We start from the raw sequence: 23,542 nt of genomic DNA, 5'->3' as shown, positions 1-23,542 counted from the left end.
TTCTGATTGCTTTTCACTCATTGGGCACAGCAAAACATTTTTGATTGAGGATTTGCAACACAGTTATTCTCAATAGAGATTCTGCGGTATTAACCAGGTATGTCTGCCTTTATGACTTGCCCATCTTGAAACTTTCTTTTAAAGAGCAAGTCAGCACCCAATTCATCTACTGACCTATATAAATCTAATTTCCACAAGTTGAGTTTTGCATTATTTATTTACAAAAGGCAAGAGCTCAAAAAAGGCATTCTAAATGATTTCTCTCATCCTCATTTTTCATGCCTACACTTTAAAACAGAAAAATATAACTGAAATATTTTGATAAGCAAAAAAAAAAAAAAAAAAAAATCTTAGTCTTGGAGGTATGGCTAAAAAAATTAACCCATGAAAAGAAAGTCTAGTACAGAAAGTGTAAGTTACCATTTGACATACTGATTCTATATAGAACTGTTACAAAGTCTACAGTGCTATGTCTAAATAACATTATAGTAATGATCTCGAGCTAATTAATTTCTTTTTTAACACACACTGCTTTGAAAAAATTGCTTAGCAGACCAGGAACGCATCCAGAGCGATCACAGAGAACTAGGTAGATGTTATTTACCCCATATACTTATTTTCAAAATTACGTCTGTCTTACTCAAAAAAGCCGTGTGCTTGTACTCTGTTACGGAGGGGTGGTAAGTGGTGAGAGGAGAGATCTTCTCCATCAGCTGTAGCCGCACACTGAGCAGAAGGGAGCTCTTGCCCTGCGCACACTCTGACTGGTGAGAAGTCCTGATCTTAGCAGACCACGTTTGCCCCTTTTTCACAAAGCTTTTAAAAAAAGGCTAATGGTATTAATATGCTAACATACTGTATGATCATGTCTTTTTTTCCCCTCCTCCCCTAGCAGAATATATAAGATGTCCTATTACTCAGTGTTTTGTTACAAGAGATTACTATGAGTAACTGGAAGCCACTTGCGTTAATTATGCCACTCTCTCATGTGGAGCGACACAGAGAATACATATGGCTTACATAAAGGAGTGGAAGCATTAATTGAGATGCTTTCTTGTAATAGGACTGAGTCTTAATTTACACATATCGGTCACTGACAATAAAAGGAATGTACCTTGCCAAGGACAACTGCCAAACACAACCATTTTCTAGTAGGTATGAGTTAGCGTGCAACAGAAGAGCCATGGCTTCCAGACTGTTAAGGTATACGCGACCTGTTAATATCCTTCATATTATCTCACACTTGTTCTCTTCCTATCCTGTTTCATGTCAGTGAGGTATGGGAAGCCACTGAGATTTGTTTATGCACAAGAAATGCAAGGTCAGGTCTGTAACTGATTTACAGCATCCTTGGATAAAGTACTCAGAGCTGCTCAAATGTGCACAGGATGAACAAGGTCAGCAAAATGAAGTGACTCCTCCTGCTAGCTCGGAAAACTTGCTGCTTTCAAGCTCCTTCAGGCTTGTACAAGAGCTAACCGCCAGCATCTATTTGCAACGTGGGAATAAAAACGTGCATTAAAATGTAATTAATTCTTTACAGTCAGAAATCTTGAAACATAATGAAAACCATAGTTAGTTTGTATGGGTTGTCCCTTAAACAAGACAGAGGCCTCACTTGTTCTGCCACTCAATCCAATGCTGCTGTTTCTACCTGCTTTGCATTTTTATCTTACATTTTCTTTCCTCCATGTCTCACCTTTTCAAAGTTAGCCTGAAAAAGAAACAATCATTACTTATGATAATTTCCCCATTTCTATATAGAGGATTTACGTGCACTTCTATTAAGTTCTATCCATGATATTATGAGATACAAATATTACTCTAACTTCTGCACTAAGCGCTAGAGCTTCTCTCAAAAAAATAACCATCAAAGAGTACCCACTTAAAGTTACTGTTCTACTGAATAAATGTCTCACATAGTATAACTACTGAGAGTGGTCCTCACACACATATTGAGAAGTAATTTCATTTCAGATATCAAGTGCATTTCATTTGCAGATGCTTCTACTGATGATTTACAATTCTGAAGACAAATAGTGGTCAGAAGATCAGCGTTTTTGTACACAAAAACCAGTATTTTCACTTAAACGTTTAACATAATTTTAAAGAAAATTGGGACATTTAGTAGAAAAATCTTAAGGACTAAATTTTTATCAGTAAAAATGGCATGACCATATTTTGATGAGGTTATAACTTTAAACTTTCTCCTTTGAAATCAATATTGAAAAACTATATTGTAATTGTAGCCATACAAAATGTTTATTATATTACAAATTATTTGTACACTGTATTTTCACTTTATCATTGCTTTGTGCTCAGACAGTATAAATATTACAGCATGATTTTTCTTTCCCAGGAATGTCCTTATTGTCTTGATATAATCTTACTTGATACTTAAAAAAAAAAAATACAGAAACATATTACAAGCAAAATAAAAAGCCATTATGAATGAAGAATGTAAAATGTCTTTGTTAATAAAGTGCACCACAATGGTTTTAGAGTGATGGTTGAGGGAATACTCAATAGACTGCACGTCATCAATACCAAACAAAAGTAACTTTGAAAGTCTAACAGATCTTCCTCAGTAGTATGAAGAGTACTTTGTTTAACTTTACTGAAATGGTTTCTCTTTCTAGAAGGCTATTTAAATGTTCTTATTTGGGGTTTTTCTGTTTGTTCATGTTGTTTGCATGTAGGCATTCCAACATTATAAATCTACGTAATTTCCAAATTTTTTAATTTCCAATACAGCAAGATACATGCTTGGCTTCATCCTCACACATTTTTTGACAGAACTACTAAATTTCTTTAATTTAAGAATTGGTACAAAATTACAAGCAGAACTAAACGTCCCCAAGTTGCTGTTTAAACCTAGTACATCCCACCTCCTGTGACTTTTTTTGTGAATATGTCGTAACATTAACCTTTCCAGCTATATTGCTTCAGCACTCCCAGCCACATGATTGCTGCTGCTTCTGTACTTGCAACTTTAGGATAACTCTGTAAAACTGGAGTCTAAGATACAGGAATTTATTTCACAGCACATTTCACTCCCATTGCATAGAAGGGCCTGTCTACTTGCAAAATTTCACTGGGCTAAATAGAGGAATCATTCAAAAACGGAGATAATAAAGCTGATGCAAAATGTGACCGGCACAATTTAGTGTAGATTTCACTTAGCAAGTTAGCTTAAGCCAGTTATGAACCAGCTTAGGCTAAATAAAAGTAAGCCGCTTTTTAATTATGTCTGCACTTACGTTACAGTTATTTATATGACTGAAAAATGAGCAGAATATTGTCCCAGGGATTCTAGTGAAACTTGCACATATAGATGAATCCTAACAGAGAAACTCAGCCTTGCTCTTAGCGAGTGAAGTTCCCACTGAAGCCAACCAGAACTAGTCTTTTATGGCACACTGAGTTTGGCCCAGTATTTTTAAGTTATTTTTAAGTATGATATTCTTAGGCATCTATTAATTCAACACAAAAAGACATTTGGATGTATTGTGTTACACTGAGATGATCAGTTTTAGTTAGCTGACAGGTAACAGACAGCAGTTTGTCTTTACTGGACTTATATTTATATGAAAGATTGAGTTTCTTTGGTTGTTTAGTATCCAAGTCACCCAAATGTATATTTGTGTACTCCAGACATCGCATGTTTATACTGATCATTAAAACTACCAGTTGGATTTGTTTGGGTTGGTTTGTTTGTTTTTCTTTTTTTTTTTTTTTGCACTTAGTTTGTGGAAATTTGCTGACTATAGCAGACTAGTCACATATAAATATACAGCACGTATATACACAGAAATTACAAAAATACATTTTATTTATATTTGATTTTTAAATAATAAAAATGAAATTTCATATTTGTTTAAAGATAAGCTTGCATTCCAAAAGCTTCTGCAATGTTTAAGGTATTGGAGGAGAAGACATCTGTATATTCTAGGATAACTACGTATCACAATCTCAGTCAGAGTTTATAATATAATTATTCAGGGAAAAAACAGCTCTGCTTTAAAAGTTTGTGCTTCATCAATTTCTTCTTCTATCCCCTGTTCTAGTCTCCTCTCTCCTTCTCCTCTCATTTTACTGATGGCCAAAAAGCTAAACCAAGTTCCCTTTCTCATCTCAGTAAAGACCAAAGAAACTCAGGGAGATGAAATGATCAGACAAAATAGCAATTGAGGATAACTAAATAACTTACTGAAATGAAGGACATTACCTTTAGCTCCAGTTGACATCAAACATGCCCAACACAATGGATTTTGCAACAACTTCAGTTCCTGAAGCTAATTGCCAAAGGAACTGAAAACAATTGTTCACGATCTCCAACTAGTTTGTACAACTGCAAAAGATGAACTATTGTCCCATTCTACTGGGTTGAGCTTCTTTTGGGATTGGATTCATACGACAACGCAGTTTAACAATTAGTGACCTTTATCTTGCACAATATAAAGTCAGCATAATTTCTGGAAATGCTCTCTTTTTCACAGAACATTCATATTTTTGTTAATCCATGTAACCGGTTACTTATTTACGTGTTAATATCATAATCAAGTCCTCTACATTCAGAACTTCCTAGGTGTGCATTCACTGTTCCAGTGTAATCAAAATCAACTGCAGCTTCAGATAGCACTTTCTGGCATCACTTTTAGTAGATATCATCATTTAAGAAAGAAAAGAAAGCACTGTGTTAAACAGAGGTTTTCTTGTCCATTCATTATTCCAGGTTGGAAAGACTTGCTCAAAGGTCTCAAGTTTACCAGCTTCACATGCATTCAGAGTGAAAAGCCTGAATATAGAGCAAACGCTAATAACCTTTTTTCCATTTCTCCTGGAAGCTTCTAGCACCAATATCCTTTGTTGTCCCTTCGTGCATTTTATCCTCTCACGCTGAAAAAAATCTCCGTAAATCATCAGTGGCATTCACGGACAAGGTAGCCACCGATTATCAAAATATCATTCATCGTCTTCGCAGTCTTCTCTTCTTTCACTTCTTTGCACTGTTAATAGGATGAGGAGAATCAGGGCTATTTACAGGATGTGTATTTGTATTACTTACTCATCTCAAATTCTTTTGGTTTGAATACGGTCTCTAGAATGAAAAGGCTGAATGACTCTGCATTGCTGAAAACAGCATCCCTTACTCAATGTCCTGCAGCAAACAATGAACGTGGCCACCGCCACACTTACCATGTTCTACTGTATTTTCTTTAATCAAAGTTTTGATGTGCAGAAGTTATTTTCAGCAGCTCTACCTTTGGGCCTGCAAATGAAACATCATGTAGGGCAGACACGTTCAGCAGCATCTCTAGTGATGATGGGTCATAGCACACGAGAGCTAAGTGACAAACAATTGCATATAATCAATTTTATTCGTATTAAACAGTTACCTGGCAGCATTTTCCTTAGCTGGCAAGCAGAATTACATATCTTCAGAGTCCTGTTGCTCTGCTTTAAGTCATTCCATAGTGTTGACTTTTCAGACAGAGAAAAATGCCATCACTTTGGCACAATTCACAGCAAGGTTGTAACTGAAAATTAAAGGAGATGCTTTCTTGGCTACCCCAGGTTGCATGATACAAATACTGTGCACAAAAGATATTAGACCTGGAACTCAAACATATCTGTTTGCTTCTTGGCCAGTTTAGCAACTTCTTCTCTAATTGCCTTTACGAGAGCAGCTGTAGAAATGTTGGTGAGAGGAGTGTCAGACGGGTCATTTTCCGTCAGGCTCTGCTGAGAAGCTGCAGTGGACGGCAAAGGAGCTTGTTCCAGGCTGGGATGCATGCTCGCTTGCTGGCTGTATTGGCGAGGAAGTCGCGAAGGAGAATTATGTTGGTAGCGGGGCCTCGGATAAGCCTCGATGTATCCAGGTAGTGGTACCTGTAGAGCATTGTAATTATACAACATTATACAGAACAGTTGATCCATAGCACCAGCTGCCAGGGAACACAAACTTCACAAGGGCAGAAGAGGTAACAACAGTTAGGACCATCTGAAAAAAACGTACATCTCATACTCCTAAGCGTGCATTTAGAAATGTCTATCTCAGCATGTGCCATTTATGTCCATATGGCAACGTACCGAGGGCTCAACTTCCCAGACTGTGGCACCAAAAACACCTAGCAGGGGAACTATTCCATGTCCTAATTTGTCATCACTGCAAAAAGTCAAAAGGAGGAGGCTTTTCTGAAAGTGCGTCGTCTGCTTACTATTCTTCCTAAACATTTCAGTTTTAAACAGATAGCTAGTCTGTTTAAGGACTACGTTTCAGGACATCGAAAAGCCTAGAACAGAAAAATCATTTGCTGATTTGCAGCCACTGAGTCAGACAGGTCTCTGGATGTACTGTTCCTAACAAAAACTCACTGGATCCAGACAACATGGATAAGCTCAGGCATGCCAACCGGGAAACTCGACACTGAAAACAAGGTTTGACTTCTCAGAAGTACCAGGATTTCTGGCCAAATTTAACAGAATTACATGGGGGAGTCACAATTTTACTCCGTTGTAGCTTCCCTGATTTCAGCCCCACGTGACATTGGCTAAAACTAAAATAATAACATAGGCCCTTTAGTCACTGTGAGATAAGAAATTTCCTTCACAAATCCATGAACCACGATACCAGTCTTCATAACCCTCAGAGGCTTTTAATGCACCAAATAAAAACAGTATTTATTTATGTTTCGCAAAAGTCTATAAAACAAGAATCTACAGCCCTTCATTTTGAAGAAGGTTTTACATTGTTACGGAAGGCAACCCACAACCTATTACTAGGACAAGATAATTTCTCCCTGAGAAAAGGCTTACCAGCTGATCGTTCTAGCCCACGCCAATGACAAGTAAGGAAAGTTCAGTGATGCTTTTATATGAATTGACTCAGAAAACTAGACTTACCTAGGCTATACTCAGAATACTACACTTAGAAGTTAGCCAATAAGTTGCCACAATGTTTCATCAATAAAAAGTTAACTTTGTAATTCTTTTTGCTTTAAACAGGAAAACCACAGGTTTTTTACTTTCCAAATACATTAAGGTCTTACATAAACGCGTACTACAGGCAGCCAGGCAGATGTCTCAGCTAATTTTTGGATTTCAGTCAGGCTGAGGTGTAAGGTGCTTTACCACCCAGGGCTAAGGCTTTGGTGGGTATGCCAGAAGCAGAATTTCAGAATTTTAGGTGTCTGCGAGCAGACTGAAACATCAAGCTGTGAAACATCTGTCAGTTTTATATACGTTCTGGGGAACATGGGGACCTCAGCATGGACTTCAGAACGACAGCTTTGGAATTTTGCTTAAATTCCATTTTGGCTCTGGCCCTGTGAGAGTTCCACAACCCCTTGGATGCTTTTGAAAATCTTGGCGCGTCAGGCATCTAAGGAAAACCTGACCACCAGGATTTACACATGCTCTATATGATCTTGGATATCCATTGAGCAATAAAGAGAATGTCACGCACGTTCAGCATGGGGTGAGGCGACAAACATAGAAAACAGACATGATATGAAAGTGATCATTAAATGCAGTCACCTCTATTTAGTTTACAGAAGATTGTTCGAAAGACAAACATTTTAGTAGTACAACATGTGAACGTGCCACTAGAGGCCACCAGGTTACTACTTTCACTAAGCAGCATCTAGTGATTTGGAAAATAAATGCTTTGTCAAATACAGTTCTCGTCTTCCACAAAACTTAGTGCTTCAATACTTCCATTTAACTGAGAAAATAATGTTACAGTAAATTGAGCTTATAAGATCATTCTTTGTTGTCAAATCTCCTGTTTCCTATGTCCCCTTGTTTACAGCCCAGCTAGTGGAAATGCACGAGAAAAAGAATTTCAATGTTCACCTTATAGATATTAAGCCTCTGTTCTTACTAACTGTCAGGAAAACCTTGGAAGCAAGATCAAGCTATAATCTAGAGGCTCGGAAACCAGAAAGCATCCAGAAAACTCAAGCTCTGAGTATTACTTTAGATTTTTCTCGTTTGCAGTTTTATTCAGGCTTTCTGACTGTATTATGTTGCTAAAACTATTACTAGCTTCTCTAGTAAGGATTTTCAAATAAAGACAATTTCTTGACAGATTTGCAGTCATTGGAAAGTGCAGATTCATTGCAGAAGCTGCAGTGCTTTGTTTTTACACTTTTCCCTCTTCTCCTGCAAAGTCACAGAAGGGCTGAAAGTCAGAGTAACAAGAAGTTGTTAAAGCTCTGTAACAGATAAGTGAAGTTAAAAGGCATATTTGCTTCCTTTGAATTCTATATTACCACAGTTATTTTTTGGACAGTTTCTCACATCCCTCTCCACTCCTCTGTGTACTGTCCACTGGCACTAACTGCTCTTCCCATCTCTTTCCCTGAAGACAGGGAAACCCACAACATCACTTTTCTTCCACAGAAGAAGGAACTAGAGACTGGAGACTTGCTTTCCAGTTTTGTCCATTTTTTTTTCAGTCTCCCCTTTTGGCAAGTGATATCTGACTCTTTTTTCATAGGTCTGCAGTCAAAAAGTACAGATACAAGAGGAAAAAAAAAATAAAAAACAAGGAAAATAACTTTCCAGATCTGTTCTGTGGAGGCGGTTTTCTTCTTAAAGAAGTTGTGTAAAATGATTGCTCAGATACAATGGGCCTCCTGGATTTAAAACGTCAGTAGGGCTAAAACAAACAAACAAAAAACCCAAACAAAACAAAACAAAAAAAACCAACTAAATAGAAAGGTTTTCCATGATTTAAAGGGTAGCTCTAGGAAGGGGAATCTGTATGACAGAGCAATCTGTACCTGGACAAGCTTCCATGTGCCAGGGGCACATCAGCAGAAGTGCTCAGCTTATAGATGAACATACTATATTTTCTTGACAGTTCAGTCTATAAATTCAGGCTTGCATCTCACAATCAAACTGAATTCTTTTCTTCACAGGCATCAGGAGCAGTACTAAAGATTTGGCAACAAATAGCTGCTCCCAGGAACATTTATACGACCACGTTGTGTCTTGCTTCACTGCTCGAGGCCAACTATTAGACTCCAACTGCAATTCACTAAACATTCTGTTGATGATATGCACAAGGAAATAGAATCCATCTCCTAGTTTTAGCTGAATAGGCTCTGCATAAATACCAGATGTGAGCTCAAGCAGTAGAATTGATCTTTTTTTTCCTAGGGGAAAAAAAGCCCTAAATTTTAGAAATTGGTTTCAAACATGATAAACTACTGCAATTCATTTTAGGATGTCTCAACCTACTTTCTTTGAAATGTAGGTATACTTTGGGCTAAAAATTACATCTGTTTTAGACTAGGATTGTACAATTGATTATTTAATTTATGATCTGTCATTCCAGCCTGTGGGAGGACTCTGCAGCTGAGGCAGAGTCAGGAGCCAGGATTCGGAAGCCAGGCTTGTCTTGAGAAAAGCCTTCAGGAGGGAAAGATGCTCCTCAGCTTCCAAACAGCACAAGGCCACCTTGAGAGGCAGCATCACCTACTTCTGCCACATGCCTATCCAAATATTTAATCTCTGTCTTGGGAAATAAAAACAGTCCCTAACTCACCGATTTTGAATGGGTGTTAGCAAGTAACCTAGTGAATGATTTCACTCTCTAAAGGCCTTGCTTACAGTTCACGAGACAGACAGCTAAAGTATCTATGTCCTCTCTCGTAGCTTTTCACTACCAGAGATTATTCCCATTCAAGGAAGAATTATCCTGCTCAGATTCTTCACTGATCACTTAGCGTTGCTTAAAACGTCTCCTGTGCAAATCACGGAAAATATGTGTAGTTAGCAAATCAAGGATGCTTACTGAGTCTGCCCACTGCCCTGGTAATTCATTCTCTCCAGTGTAGGGCATCCAGGCTTGGTTCCTGTATGCAGTGGGTGGTGTTGGGATAAAATAGCCTGTGAAGCCAGGTCGGTTTGCTGCTGGTATGGCAAACACTGCTGGTACAGTATTTCCTATTAAGAAAAAGAGTAGAAATAATTAATAGCTGACATTTTCAATTATAAATGAGAAGATAGTGCTTATGAAGTAACTGGCCTCAGTCTTTTTTTTTTTTTGTTTTGAGAATGTGATCGCCATCAGCTGAATGTAAGGGTTCCACCATTGACTAGAACATCTCTATAATACTGGGAAATACTGGAGAAGGCAAGATTTGCAGTTGCCTGTATAATCATGCACAGCCTTCAGATAAAGCTAGGAAGACTCAGTCCTTAAGACTTGACCTTGTAACAACTGTAACAACTGATCTTCATCAAAACTTTGAATCATTAGAAAAAAGGCTTTTTTTCCTCTTACGTTTGCTTCCTCGTATTCAATTTTTAGCTGTTGTTACCATGGGTTTCAGAGTAATGCACCTTTCTTTTCAAAAGCAGGTTATAGAGTATTTGGTTTACACAGTAAAACTGTCTTAATATCTCTAGGTAACAAAAGCTACAAAAATGAGTAACGCATTTAAAAGGCTGCAATCTCAACAACCCCATCATAAAACTCCAATGCTTCCAATAAAAAAATATCAAGGCTCTACCTGCTCACTTCGTTTCCCAGGAATCTATGACTGCAATAAATTATGCAGCTATGACTTTAATAAATACTTCCAAGGAAACTTGTTGACACCAAATCTGTTTTATCACATCTTGATCAAGATGTATGCATAAGAATGGCCAGGAAGCCTTATACTAAAATTCCGCTATCATATTTCAAGTTGGGTGGGAGAAACCAGCCTTCCTAGTATGAGGTTCCACCGAATCTCTGGATATGGTTACATCTGCTGTTTCAGGTAGGGTTTATTCCTGAAGCTCACAGAGATGCAAAGAACAACGTGGTTCATACTGCAAATATGCGGATTGTCCACATGACATAACTATGTTGTCTGGAAGACCAGCATCTTCTCACATGTTGCCACTATTTCCCTTGAGAGATGCCATCATAACTTCATGTATTAGCAAAGTTTAGGCTAAAATACAAACAACTTGCTTGTCCAGTAAGACTTCTATTCCTCTAGTGTCTATTTATATGCAAAGACAGACACCAGCATTTACCACTGCTACCCTAAGGTCATAAAATCCTCATTCCTTAATCCTGGGTGGGAACACTCTGCATCATCTTAATCAGGTAGTAAACAAAGCATGTGAATGGTATGATTTGAGTACCCAGTTATAGTACATGGACATGTATTTTACTTTTCAGATTCACAGAATATAGCAAAAATAACATAATTTATGTGAAAGCAGAAGAGCCGGTAAACCCCATAAGAATACAATAAAGTACAACTCGCATTTTCGCTGAGGAATGGAAGTATGGTAACATTACACAGATGGGTGCTGGCTCTGTAGTAGAGTCAATGCAGAGAAAATACAATTCTGGTCCCCTCCAACTACACATCAGTTGAATATTGTCACTAATGGCCCTCCATAAATACAATACTACTGGCTAAGAGATGTCCAAAAAACGGCAGGACATGGGCATTCCCCTGAACTTCATATAGAGAATAATTGATAGAAATTAGTGTCACTTACTGGCTGCTTCAAATATCTGCCTCTCAGAATGTCATTTACAGCCCTGGCACATCCTCACTCCTGAACACTGCAAGAGGGTTTTGCTGCCTACTCTGATGGATACTGGAAACGCTGCATGGGCACATACATAGAGATAGAAAGACCCAAACAGTGACACCCATCCCCAAAGCAGTCTCCACAAAATCAGCAATTTATAAGTTCTCTACGACCTCCCATGCAGTCCTAGGCCAGAAGGGCTATGGCTGCAATCAGGGCGTGTAAAGAGGAAAAAAAAATATTTTGTAGCACAATTCTCTCCAGAACGGAAACATATCATCTGTTTCAACACTCTCTCTCTCAAAAAAAAAAAAAAAAAAAAAAAAATTGGAAGCAAAATGAGATACACATCATCCAAAATATGGACTAAAAACTTTAATGTTGCGCTTTACATTAACAGTGTTTTCTACTGTTAGGGACTACATCCTAGCTTTCATTTTGACATTGGGTTGTAGGTGAAAATGCACTATGTCAGGGAGGATGCTGGAGTCACCCAGTCCTCAGAGAAGCAGTGACCATAAAATTGCTATGGACCAGCGGGATCTACGATATACGTCTGCACAGCAGGTAGCCACAGGATATCTCACAAGACCTCTATCCCAATTCCTCCAGCCCCTTGGTTTGGAAGGAGGTGGGCTGAGAGAAGAGGAGCGGGTGATCTTTCTTCTTCCCTGGTCATAGACACGCAAGGGCTGCTATTTTAAAGGGGTTTAAAGCAACGCTGGAAATAAGTATTCTTCGGACACGAACAGAGAAGAAAGTGCTGTTCCTGTAGATGACACACAGTTTCTACAAGAGAATGCCCTTTGAATTTAACCACAGCAAAATGAGCTACTATTCAAAATGAACACTCAGTTAGCTGATATAATACCTTATCCCAATTCTTACTGCAACATCATTATCTTAAAGGTGATGTTGATGGGCTGCACAAGCCAACATTAGGCTGTTTCATGCCAAATCAGCACCTGCAGCAATGTTTCCTCATCTATTGAAGGAATAAAAATGTATTTTCCTATCAAAACATTAGAAATCCTTGTTTGTATTACAGTTGCAGGTTTCTTGACACTCTCCTTGTCTTTCCCTGTATTACAGCTGTTTGTAGCATCTATCATATATGAAAATTCCCTCCAACTACCCCCAGAATAATTCTGACAAACTCCACAAGGCACAGAGGTCACTTTGCCTCTTTGGAAATACAGCCACTCTTCAGTGGTAGCACAACATACCTATTTTTAACATGCAGCAATAAAATCTCCACATCACTGGATTAAAAAAGTATATCACAGAGAATATGAAGAAAGAGCTCTTGGTAGCGTGGCATATTTTATAGCTTGAAATGCTTTAAAATGAAAGGGTGAACATCTGCTCTTTTCCGATTCACATGCATGATTTGCAGAATGTATGACAAGAAGTGAGAGTAGAATGGATCAAACCTACTATATTTAATTGACAACAGATTTGCATATCCACATTATTATTCTCAGTAGAAGATGTTGAATACAATGCAGATAACTCTCTATTACTTCTGAGGAAGCCAAGAAAGAAATTTTTCTGGCAGATTAACAGAGCAATGTCTAATAAACCTACCAATTTCAAAACTTTGAACTGACAGCGTAAAACTTTTCCGAATCTTGTGAAGTCTTTGCCATAGCTCTTCAAGAAAACATATTTTGCCAGTGACAAGATATTTCCAGTATTTTCCCAGCTAAGTGTTATCCAGATGCCATCAAAACAATATATCGGCTTAATCTCATGATTAAACCAATTCATCCATAAACAAAATTCATACTAAAAGGACCAGGAACTCACTAGGCCTTTAAAATTGGGACACAGACCCAAAACAAGTTCTGCACTTCAGCAGGAAACTACCTTTTCCAAAACAGGAGAGGAGACTAGCCAGCGGATTACCTTTGACTACGCAAAAGCACTGCTGCCTTGCGTTTTTTTTTTGAAGGGACAAGGGCACATATCTTCAACTTACCACCATCAGCAGCCCACTGTTGTGACAAGACTAAGGGTAAAGTTTCTCAAGAGGAAATAGGGAATCATAAAACTCGTTCCAGAGTCAGGTTGGAAAACCTCAGTCTCGCACACACTGTATTCTTCAGGTTGACTTGTTTTTCCTCCCTATCCTTACAAACCAAGCAGAGCCGAATGCCATTAAGGCTCCTTCTGCAGTCCTACTGATGGCTCCATTGTACATCCTCTGTTTTAAAGCACTTGGCTTGATATTCCTAACTGATAAAATAATGGAAGGATCCACCTCATTTCTCCATGCCCCTCAGAACCCCATTACCCACCTGGGTTGTTTCTGTACATGGTGCACCACAGCACGAGTCACACAGCAGTCCCAATAGTGCAACTTCTGCTTTTGCCAGCCAACATCCTCTGCATCAGCCCTAAAAATTCCACTGGATTTTGTGGTACAGATGAACTGTTTTACTGGCTTTAATAATTCACAGCCTTGATTAGCAAGCCAGCAGAATACTTGAACAAAGACCATCTGGTACCTTACTGCTGGATCTTACCTTCAGAAATTACCATTCCTGGTGGTTCTGCAGGATGAGTAGTACTTTACAACATAGCTGATGCTACATTTACAAAGTGGCAACCTTTTGTAGGTCTCCTTCACTTTCACCATAAAAAAAACACCCTAACACAGTCTTTCTCTAGATAATAATGTTCGCTATATCCCCTACATTCATTTATAAGCAAAATAAATCAGAAGGCTCTCAAAGCTGCAAGTTGAGTCTGCACTACTTTTTCACCTGAGTGAAAAGCTGATTGATCAAGTGGACCAACAGACATAGGAGCTCTCGAACCAGGTGCAAAAGATGCCTGATCATGATGCTGGGCCTGATCTGCCCCACTGGATTCAGGTATTCTCACTTTGCTGCCAATATCTGATGTAGACCTGTGCATTAAGAAAGAAAGGAATAGAAACTTTTGTCATTCTGACTGACAGATGAGATTCATAGCCACATACATGCCAATCAGCTACAGTATGACAAGCCAGCTAGGAACGAGCTATCTGATTTCGCTCTGGCATAACAAAAGTTTGGAGAAAATAAGTCTGAAGAAGCCTGAGAACAACTTGTTTAGCCTGGTCACTACTTTGCCAAAGCACGTTATTACTGCTGCATAGAGCCTCTGCTTGCTGCTTCAAACAAATGCCTGTGACATGCAACACCAGAACCAGAGCTTCGCCATAGGTGATCATCACAAGACTGTAAGCAATACCATATTGCTACAGTATATATGACATGGCATCATATAGTAGAAGAATACTATGGTAAGTAACATGAACTGCGCTTGGGAAGTACTAACATCTTTTGAAACGGTGTGTCACAGTTGCTTCTAGCTAAAACGTAGTGGATGAACAAGAGTATGTCAACAGACAGTGTCAGTATCCTGAATATTTGGATGCAGTTACAATATCATTAACAGCCTCTCAGAAAAGTTCCCTTTGGCTTCAGTGCTCCACAGTAACTCTCGGCAGGCCTGCAGTGCCTCGGATTGCCATTGGCACCCGGCAGTACCCAACAGCATGACAGTGAAGGCTAAATGAGTTCATCCACCACAGACATGTAAAAATCCCTTGAAATGCATTTTATAGAGTGCCTTACTGCGAGGAAGAGACAAAAAGTATGTCTTGAGCTAAGGCAGTCAGGCTTTTGCACTTATTTGGCTTCAGAAACACAAGTATGAGATATCTGAAAGCAAGGCAGAAATCCCTGGACTCGAGGTTCTGAGAAACATCTTACAGTTCATCCATATCATGTTGCAAGGCCTTACAACACAGAAAAGCAGGGAGAATGACAGCGTGAATTATCTACCACACATCTGCGACACAATACGCCATTATGCGAGTTGAGGCAAAGCATGTTTCAAAATAAAATCAGGAAATCCAGGCTCTGATTTCTTTACAACAATTAGCTAATAGAAGAGAAAATTCACTGTTATTCCTTTCCTCTTTGTGTTAAAATGAAACAAAACCAACAGGTTTCTAATTTCATGAATGCGTCTTTACAAGTGCCTTGTAAGTGCCACTTCAAGATCTGCCCCATTTCTTACTACAACAGTAGTTTTTAGAGATCATACCTAAAATAAAACAACAGATAAATACCTCCTGAGAGAGGCAACAGCCACAGGACCTGTTCTGGGAGGGACAGGAGGAGGAGGAGAACCCATTACCATCTCAGGAAGCTGAGAAAATCTGTAAGCCTGTAAAGGAGAAAGAAATATTTTCTGAAACACCAATAGAACTCAGTCAAATCAAACAGCAAAGGAACCTGAGAAATTAAATACCTGCTTTGCGTGCTGGCCAACAGGAGGTTAACTTTTTGTGGCACCAAGAGTAATTGCATTTTACTTGAGAATTTACAGTGCTTGTGCGATTTCAGGATGCGGAAGAAAACATGAGCAAACGAGTTCAGAGCCAAGGTAAAATATAATTAAAATAAAACATATTAAACATTGCCTCTGTGACATTTGTAACCTTGCTGGCAAAGCAGATCTGTTGTGATTATGTGAGACTCAACAGCTGCTTTGGACCCACAGGAAAAAGATCTCAGTATTTTCACTTCCTCCAGAAACAAAATATTTTAAAGATTCAAAAAGCATCTTCAGAGCAGCATCCAGTGAAATGAAGCTGCCTGTGAGCGATGCATATTTCAACCTCTCCCTTTCAGCCTTGAAGAGATGAAAAGAAAGTTCTTCACAAAACCCCCAAGCTCTGTAACTTTCTAAAGCAATAACAAAAGTCTGAAAAAGCAGAGTAATTCAGAGGAACACAGGACCAGCCCACTAAATCAAAAAATTAAGCATCTTGCCTGTAGCAATTCTGAATTTCATCACTAATACATGTGAATGTACATGTGAATGACAAGTAACTGTGTGCATGTAACCTTTGGCATCCAAGAAGTGACATGTAAAATAATTTATCTTCTAAATTCTATACTATAGATGGAAGGTAATAATTTTGCTAAATATGCTTAAAAACAAAGAGATTCATGGGCACTAACACTTCATGGGCAGTTTTCTTCAACACATTTTAGGTTTGTTTTTTTTTTTAATTATACTTCTATTGACAATGCTTCAGAGCAATGCACAGGATTAAAGATAAGATCAGAGCAATAGCAAATAACAAATTACAAGTTGGCTGTCCAGTATCATTTTCACAAAAAAATAGAGTTCAAAGTCCAATGGTGGGACTTTGGCTCTCTAAAAGAGAGGTAAACCAGATGGTTTACCCAGAGAAGCTCCCTCTACAAACAGCAGAAAAAGCTAAAAACACGTTACCATGGGATGAGTCACTCTCTATCTCCTGCCTGTGGAAAGAGCCTACAGGATTTACATGATTAGCTCAGACTTAACACCTACATTTAGGTTTGAATTTGGCAATATAAATCCCACACTAAATATCAAAACCCACTATCTTTCAGTAATCATATTTAAAAATTATACATTTAGACAGCGTTCCTATACCTTCTTTCTCAAATAGCTGCAGAACTGGGTTAACACAGAGGAAAGGTAACTTATCAAATACTGATTTTTGATGACAGTGTCTCTGGGGAGACCAAGCATCTTTCTCCTGCCTCTCACTGACACCCCTTTTAAAGCAAGGTAGAGTCCCTCAAAGGCATGTCTATGAAAATCATTTTTCCTTTCACGCCACCTACAAAGTCTCCTAATATTTACTTCCACCATGCTACAATGGTATTTCAAGTATTTCTATATTTAGGTTGAAAAAAAAAAATCTAAAAAAGCGATGGTACATTTCCTAGCCAGGGGTTGGAAACACTGATTTTTAATGAAAGAACTGTGTAGGAAAAACAAATGCTATTCTCATCAAAGAAAACCTCAATTAGATTTCTCCTAGTAGCACTGGACTTGAAACGGTCGGTAATGCCTCTTCTACATCTGAGAAGCTGGCAGTGCTCTCACAGGCTGAACCCAACACTTCCTTCTGGATCCACAAGCCTTTCATCCCACATCTTGCTCTCAGCAAGAGAGAAATTCTATTTTTCCCCCCTCTATTTTAAAGGAACAGCACACAAGCTAATGTTTCAGAGTGGTCGGTAACTCCAGATACCGTTTGAGTATAGCAGGGTAGACAGAGACATAGAGGTAGATTTTGGGTTTTCTCTTGTGTGTTAGTGGATGTGCTTTGGAATATGGACATCAAAGGAGGCATTTAAAGGGATCACAAAGAACAGTTCACGAACATGCTGCGGCTTGCACTGAAAATTTGGGGGAAAAAGTAGAATAGTAAATCCAAGCACTTATTTTGCTGCTTACATAGGAGATGAACAATTTTGAGCAAGCAGCAATATTTTGCTAATAGCTGGGCAGAGGAAATCCTGTTAAGGTGAAAAATTGTGTTAGAAAATCTGCTACACCATCCAAGGAATATGGTTGGGGGAACGTCCTGGGGGATGGCAGTCAGTCCTCTTTGTGCTGAGCTTCCACAGACACCAAAATGGTCACCAGAGGGAACTCCAATAAATTTCTAGAATTTCTCCAATGGGTTGGGCATTAACATTTTCCTACATGTAACACATAAATGGGAAAAAAAAAATGTTCAGAGGCTAAATTAAACCAAAGTTTTACTAAAGAGGTCTGTCTGTTATAGATTTAGATGAGTGCTTAATTTCTAGGCTAACTGGCACAATTGTGGAAATAAAGTCACTTCACTGAAATTTGTATACTCTTGCAAATACAATCAGAAAAAAACCACCACCACCCTAGCATGTATGAAGATGCTGATTCCACAGAATATTTGCCTCATTTTATTCTTCAAAATGAGTTTATCCTTTACAAATGTTGCATCACTTTCATTGTTCATAAAAAAACCCCACCACACCTTAAAAAGAGAAACATTCTGGATGGATTCCAAACTCTATTGTGTTGAAAACCAAGGACTTGTATGATACAAAAGCTATAATAATCACTGGCAAAATTAATCAAATTTGAGATTCAGGACATGCTGCACAGGTACCAGCCTGCAGACCTCACGCCACCCTTTCAGGAAGAAGTGCCAGTGAAGGAGTCTGTTGTGGCTAAAACACTGACAATTTAAAAAGCGAAACAGTGCTGATCAGACAAAAGTCTAAGGTATCACCTGTCAGGATGCAGGAAAGAAAAGTTAAACCAGCACACAATAACTGAAGGTTAACGGAGAAACCTTGCAGTTAGCTTTAAAGCTACATTTGACTGGTCACAGCGTCAAAATATTTTTACCGCCTCCAACTTAGATTTATTTGTCTTGGGTGAAATTATTCAATGTTGCCTTCTAATAACAGAAATATTTATCCCACCATAGAAATAAAAGGGCAGTGTCTTTGTTTACTCATTGAATGATTTAACTAATTTGATTATTAAATTGCAATCCAGGAACAATGCAAAGTTACTGATTTCAGCTGGATTTGATTTTACTTTGCTAGCTGTCCTGTTTTATATTTAGTTTAGTAACTGTTACTGAAAGGAGCTGAACTTTGGTAAAATATTCCCACTTTACCTCTGTTGAACGAAGAGCAGCTCTGAGGACTTGGAAACATTACCAGTCACTCAGCCTATATGTCTGTCCATCAGTGCCTGTTGTAAGGTGCTAGCTCTCACCAAGAGCTCTGTTCCTCTCACTCCTCTTTCTAGAGCATGAAAGAAGAGAGATGGGAACCAGTCCAGCCCTGTAATAAAGAGTTTTTTTTCCCCTGACTGTAGCTCACTGCTTAACTAAGCTGTGCAAGTTCCCAAGCAGTAACATGGTCTGCTGAGGCACAATGCTGGCGGTTGGGCTTCTGTTATACACTCAATGCTATAACTCCATCTTCTGGTCTGTAGTACACCAGCTGGAAGACAAGGACCCAGCCAAGTGTTACTCATCTCATTTTTGGAGGCTCCAGAACAACACTAAGAGTTTGAATTTTCCTAGATTTTCTCTGCCAGAGAGAGTCCAAGATGAGGGAATTCTGTTATCACAGATCAGCCATGACCAGCTTGACAGACAGGTATTCCCTCACAAGAGTTACAGATAATTTAGGTATTAATGCCATCATGTGAAAATAAACACAGAAGGTCTCAAAATGGAAAAGAAAAGGAAAAAGAAGAAAGATGGATGCCCTGGAGAGATACACAACTGTTTGATGATGGGATCTAATCTAAGTGGTCCTGCTCCGGCCGGGTGATTGGACTAGATGATCCTTTGAGGTCCCTTCCAATCCCTAACATTCTGTGATTCTGACTAACCAAGAAGTTAACTGAAAAAAAAAAAAATAAAAAAAATCCAAGATCTGTAACTTGGAGACGACCTGAAGAAACATAGACATGAAGGGTGGTTCTGGTCCCTTCAAAGTATACAGCACAGAGGGAAACACTGAGGTGGAGATTTGCATGCAGATTTTCACTGTTTTGCCTTAATCTGCTTACAATTTGTGCTTTATAAAGGTAGAGAATATCTGTGCTAGAAACCTTATGCAGCACTTTTAGCATCTCTGAAATGCCTTTGCAATAATAAAACCTAAAGATGCACTCAAGTTACCGTAAAGTTTTTGAGATCTTGTAAAAAGTTTAGTCCTACTGTAATTGGACTGCTAAGAGGTAGATCTCAGGAGAGAGTGATGGGCTGAAGACCTTTATACCTGCATTGTATTTAGAGACCCAACGGTAATGCCAATGTCTGCCATTGTTCCATCTAAGCAGGCAAAACACTCTTGAATACAGATTTCAAATTATAATAGCATGGTTAATGTGAACTTTTAATTGCCACAAAGAACTGAATTTTAAGAAAGGGTAAAAATAAATAACTCTTGAGTTGCAGAAGTAACATCCTTCTCTGTATAACAAACATTGCAGTGCTGGGGTACTTCTCATCCCCCAGAGCTGCTGGAGGCTGCTCACTCAGCTCGGACACCTTCCCTGCCTGTCAGCCAACCCACTCCCAAGCACTCCTCTTGGCAGCATCTCCCCAGAGCCGCTGAGTGGAGGTATTGTGGGCAGCCAAACAGCTGCTAAGATGCTGAGAGCAGTAATTCTTGCATGTTTTTCCTACCCACAGGTCACTTCCCATATGTGTCTCAGCTGGATATTTTCAATTCCAATCCTCCGTCCTCATTTGAGAGCGGACCAGTAAATGGCTCAGTTAAAGTAGAGCTCATATTTGTGAAACTAATTCGCAGAAAACTATGAATTAGCAGCCCTTATCCAAACTCCAGGAGCCTGATTATCCTAATGTGTGGTGACCAAGTATCTTCAGGGAACTTTTTAACACTATCTTCAAAACACCAGAAAGATAAGCAAATGCTTAAAGGTCCTAAACATGCAAATGATTTAGAAGAGTAGTAAGTCTTAGAAAGAAAATAGTGAAGCATTCACTAAAAAAAGTATGCCTATTACATTTTTTAAAAATCTGTTGCCATATACTATTTTTAATTTCATTTTAGAAGGACTCTCTCAAGTGTCAAAGTAATTTGACTACCCATTAGTTGTCTCTTAAGCTTGTAATCGAATTCTAACCATACAATATGATTATATGCTGTATGAAGTTCATCGGACCAACTTCAAAGTGCCAGAAATAACCTTTAGCATGATTTAAATAGCATCGGCCTGAACCTTTGCAGGCAGTGTCATTGGCTTTCAAATATGTTCAGAATAGTTCAGAAGCAGCATTCCTTAATGTATTTTTTTTATTGTCATGGAAGGAAGTCACAGTAACCGTTATTTTGAACTGAGGACATTTTTCTGCATTATTGTCTTATTCTAGCCAGAGTAAGGAACTCAATTTGAAATGCATTCTTTCACAAAAATATTTATTTCTGACAAAAAAAAAAAGCCTTAAAATGAACAACTTTTCATACTCATATTGATAGATGAGCTATTTCTCATCTGAAAGCAATCATCTCTGGTTTAGATTTGTACCGGACACACGAGGAAAATATTTTGTTGAGTTTCACAATACCATATGTGGGAATTCAGAGGTAGTTTCACATGTCAAGGGTGTGCACAGTACTACTGCGACTGCTGTCTATATACCTACAAAACTTCATTAAAAATTTCCACCCATGGATTTCAGTTCTGAATTCATTTATTGCTTCTGTGAGGTAAGGACGCTTCAGCTGCAATTTGAGGCTAGAAAATGAGGGATAAAGAGTTACTTATATAAGGTCAACCAAGAAACCTGTGGAACTAAACCATCTCTAGAGTCCCAAGTCAATAGCTATAACTGCAAGATTGTCAATAACAGCCCACATTTCAGGTCACTGATTATAACACTTGGTTTCCTCTCTTGCAATGATAGTCTTCAGTAAAGGATCTTATGCAGCTACGTGCATAGCTGTTTTACAATAGCAGAATTCTTCCTAATATGCATTCAATATAGGAGAACATGCAAGCAAGTTCTTGATCTGTTGAACAGCCTGGAGCTTAGTGCAGCCCATTCTTTCAAGCACAACTTAGACAAGACAACCTTGCTGCTAAAACAGACACCAAGTCTTCTTGCAAGAGATGAGTATGGGCAAGCATACATACATACACCCCACTACCCATACTTATTTACTGTAAGCATGGCTTTACATCTGGTTTTAAGCATGTAAACGGGGCTAATTCTTCAAAAAATGTGTCTCAGTAGAAATATCTTTATGGTATGACAGTATACTAAAGAGAAGTTTCACTTACTGGTCTTGGTAAACTGTACTGATACATTTCTGGTCTGTATGTGGGTACCCACTGTACCCCCCCTCTAGGTCGGGTCATGGTACCAGGAGCACTGGTCACAACCTCTGAGTAGGGCAAGTGCGGTGCCGAGCTGTACGCCTCCTGCCTGCTCTGTCCTCCGTGGCCCGCAGAGGCCAGGCTGAAAGCCTCTTCCAAAAGCATATGCATCTGCTGTCGAACCTCATCAATGGAGGGCTGAGAACTTAAAGTTGAGGTCTCCGAGTGGCCTTTGGCCTGACGGGACCTGGTGTAACTCCGAGGCTCGTTGACACGGTCAACATTTGTTTCTTCTATAATTTCAGGCTCAGTCTGTTGGATGGAATAAAAGCATGTATACGTAAAAAGCTTTACAAGGCAGCATTTGTGCTGCTTCACGCAAAACATTCTCGAACACAGATGTAACATATACAAAGTCAGGAATTGTGACAATATAGACGCATGACATATTGGAAAGGAGTGATATGATGCAGACGAGTATAATACTCTTTTATGTCCTACATTGTTTGCTGCGAAAAATAGCAGAGACACTCTGTAGCAGACTAAATTGTCAATGGTTCACTTAAAAACAATTAGAATTAATGTTTAAATTCTTTTCTTAGTTGTTAGTATCAACGGGAGCACAACTGTGCCAGGAGGAGTATGACTCCCTAAACAGTACCATCAATATGAAGGACTTCTTACAAGGGACCACTTGTTACAGCTACAGGGACTGAAATTCTTTTGTCCGTTCTCACACGTTAGGATTTCAGTAGAATTAAAGTTTACGAGTTTTCCTGAACTTTCCAACTCAGTGAGGACCACTAACAACGATGCCACAAACTAGGTCCCAGCCCTTGCAGAAAATATCATGACCCAGCTTGGTCATCTCACCTAGCCATCAAACAGTAATTACACAGAAATTTATCCAAAACTAATGTGGGAACAGTGAATGAAGCACATACTCTAATGAGCAGATAGTACTCATGCAGCTTAAGAGATACTCCTAGGGTAATTCCTTCTGTATAGGTAAGCACAAACAGAAATCCCTCCTCTGATTTTTTTGCCTGTCACTTCAAGACAGAAAAAAATCATCATATTGTAAGAACTTGACAGTGAAATATTTAACTTCATCTACATTCTGTAAGATTAATTTTACAGCCTATAGTTTTAAAAAATATATTTTAAACAGGCAACCTGAAAAAGCAACCGATTCCTTATAATTCTTTAACTATCAATAAAATGCATTTAAGATGCTAGGATAACTGGAATGAAGAATAGGATATGTACCTTCTATATATAG

The 23,542-nt window shown here is 38.7% G+C and overlaps 1 protein-coding gene across 1 annotated transcript in view; it reads right to left on the bottom strand.

The window, feature by feature from the left end:
- Nucleotides 1-5,604: 5,604 nt before the first annotated feature.
- KIAA1549L (KIAA1549 like) overlaps nucleotides 5,605-23,542 on the bottom strand; it is a 74,383-nt gene continuing 56,445 nt past the window's right edge. Inside the window, exons 16-20 of the mRNA XM_086613696.1 lie at nucleotides 22,225-22,572; nucleotides 15,680-15,777; nucleotides 14,322-14,467; nucleotides 9,806-9,957; nucleotides 5,605-5,892 (exon numbers count right to left, since the gene is read on the bottom strand). Coding sequence (XP_086469822.1) covers nucleotides 5,611-5,892; nucleotides 9,806-9,957; nucleotides 14,322-14,467; nucleotides 15,680-15,777; nucleotides 22,225-22,572 — 1,026 coding nt within the window. The 3' untranslated portion in view covers nucleotides 5,605-5,610. The remainder of the gene's footprint in view (nucleotides 5,893-9,805; nucleotides 9,958-14,321; nucleotides 14,468-15,679; nucleotides 15,778-22,224; nucleotides 22,573-23,542) is intronic.

Source organism: Tauraco erythrolophus, chromosome 6 (assembly GCF_009769465.1).
Source record: "Tauraco erythrolophus isolate bTauEry1 chromosome 6, bTauEry1.pri, whole genome shotgun sequence".
Lineage (NCBI taxonomy): Eukaryota > Metazoa > Chordata > Aves > Musophagiformes > Musophagidae > Tauraco > Tauraco erythrolophus.
The sequence above is the reverse complement of the archived record's forward strand: the minus strand, read 5'-3'. Positions and strand labels throughout refer to the sequence as shown.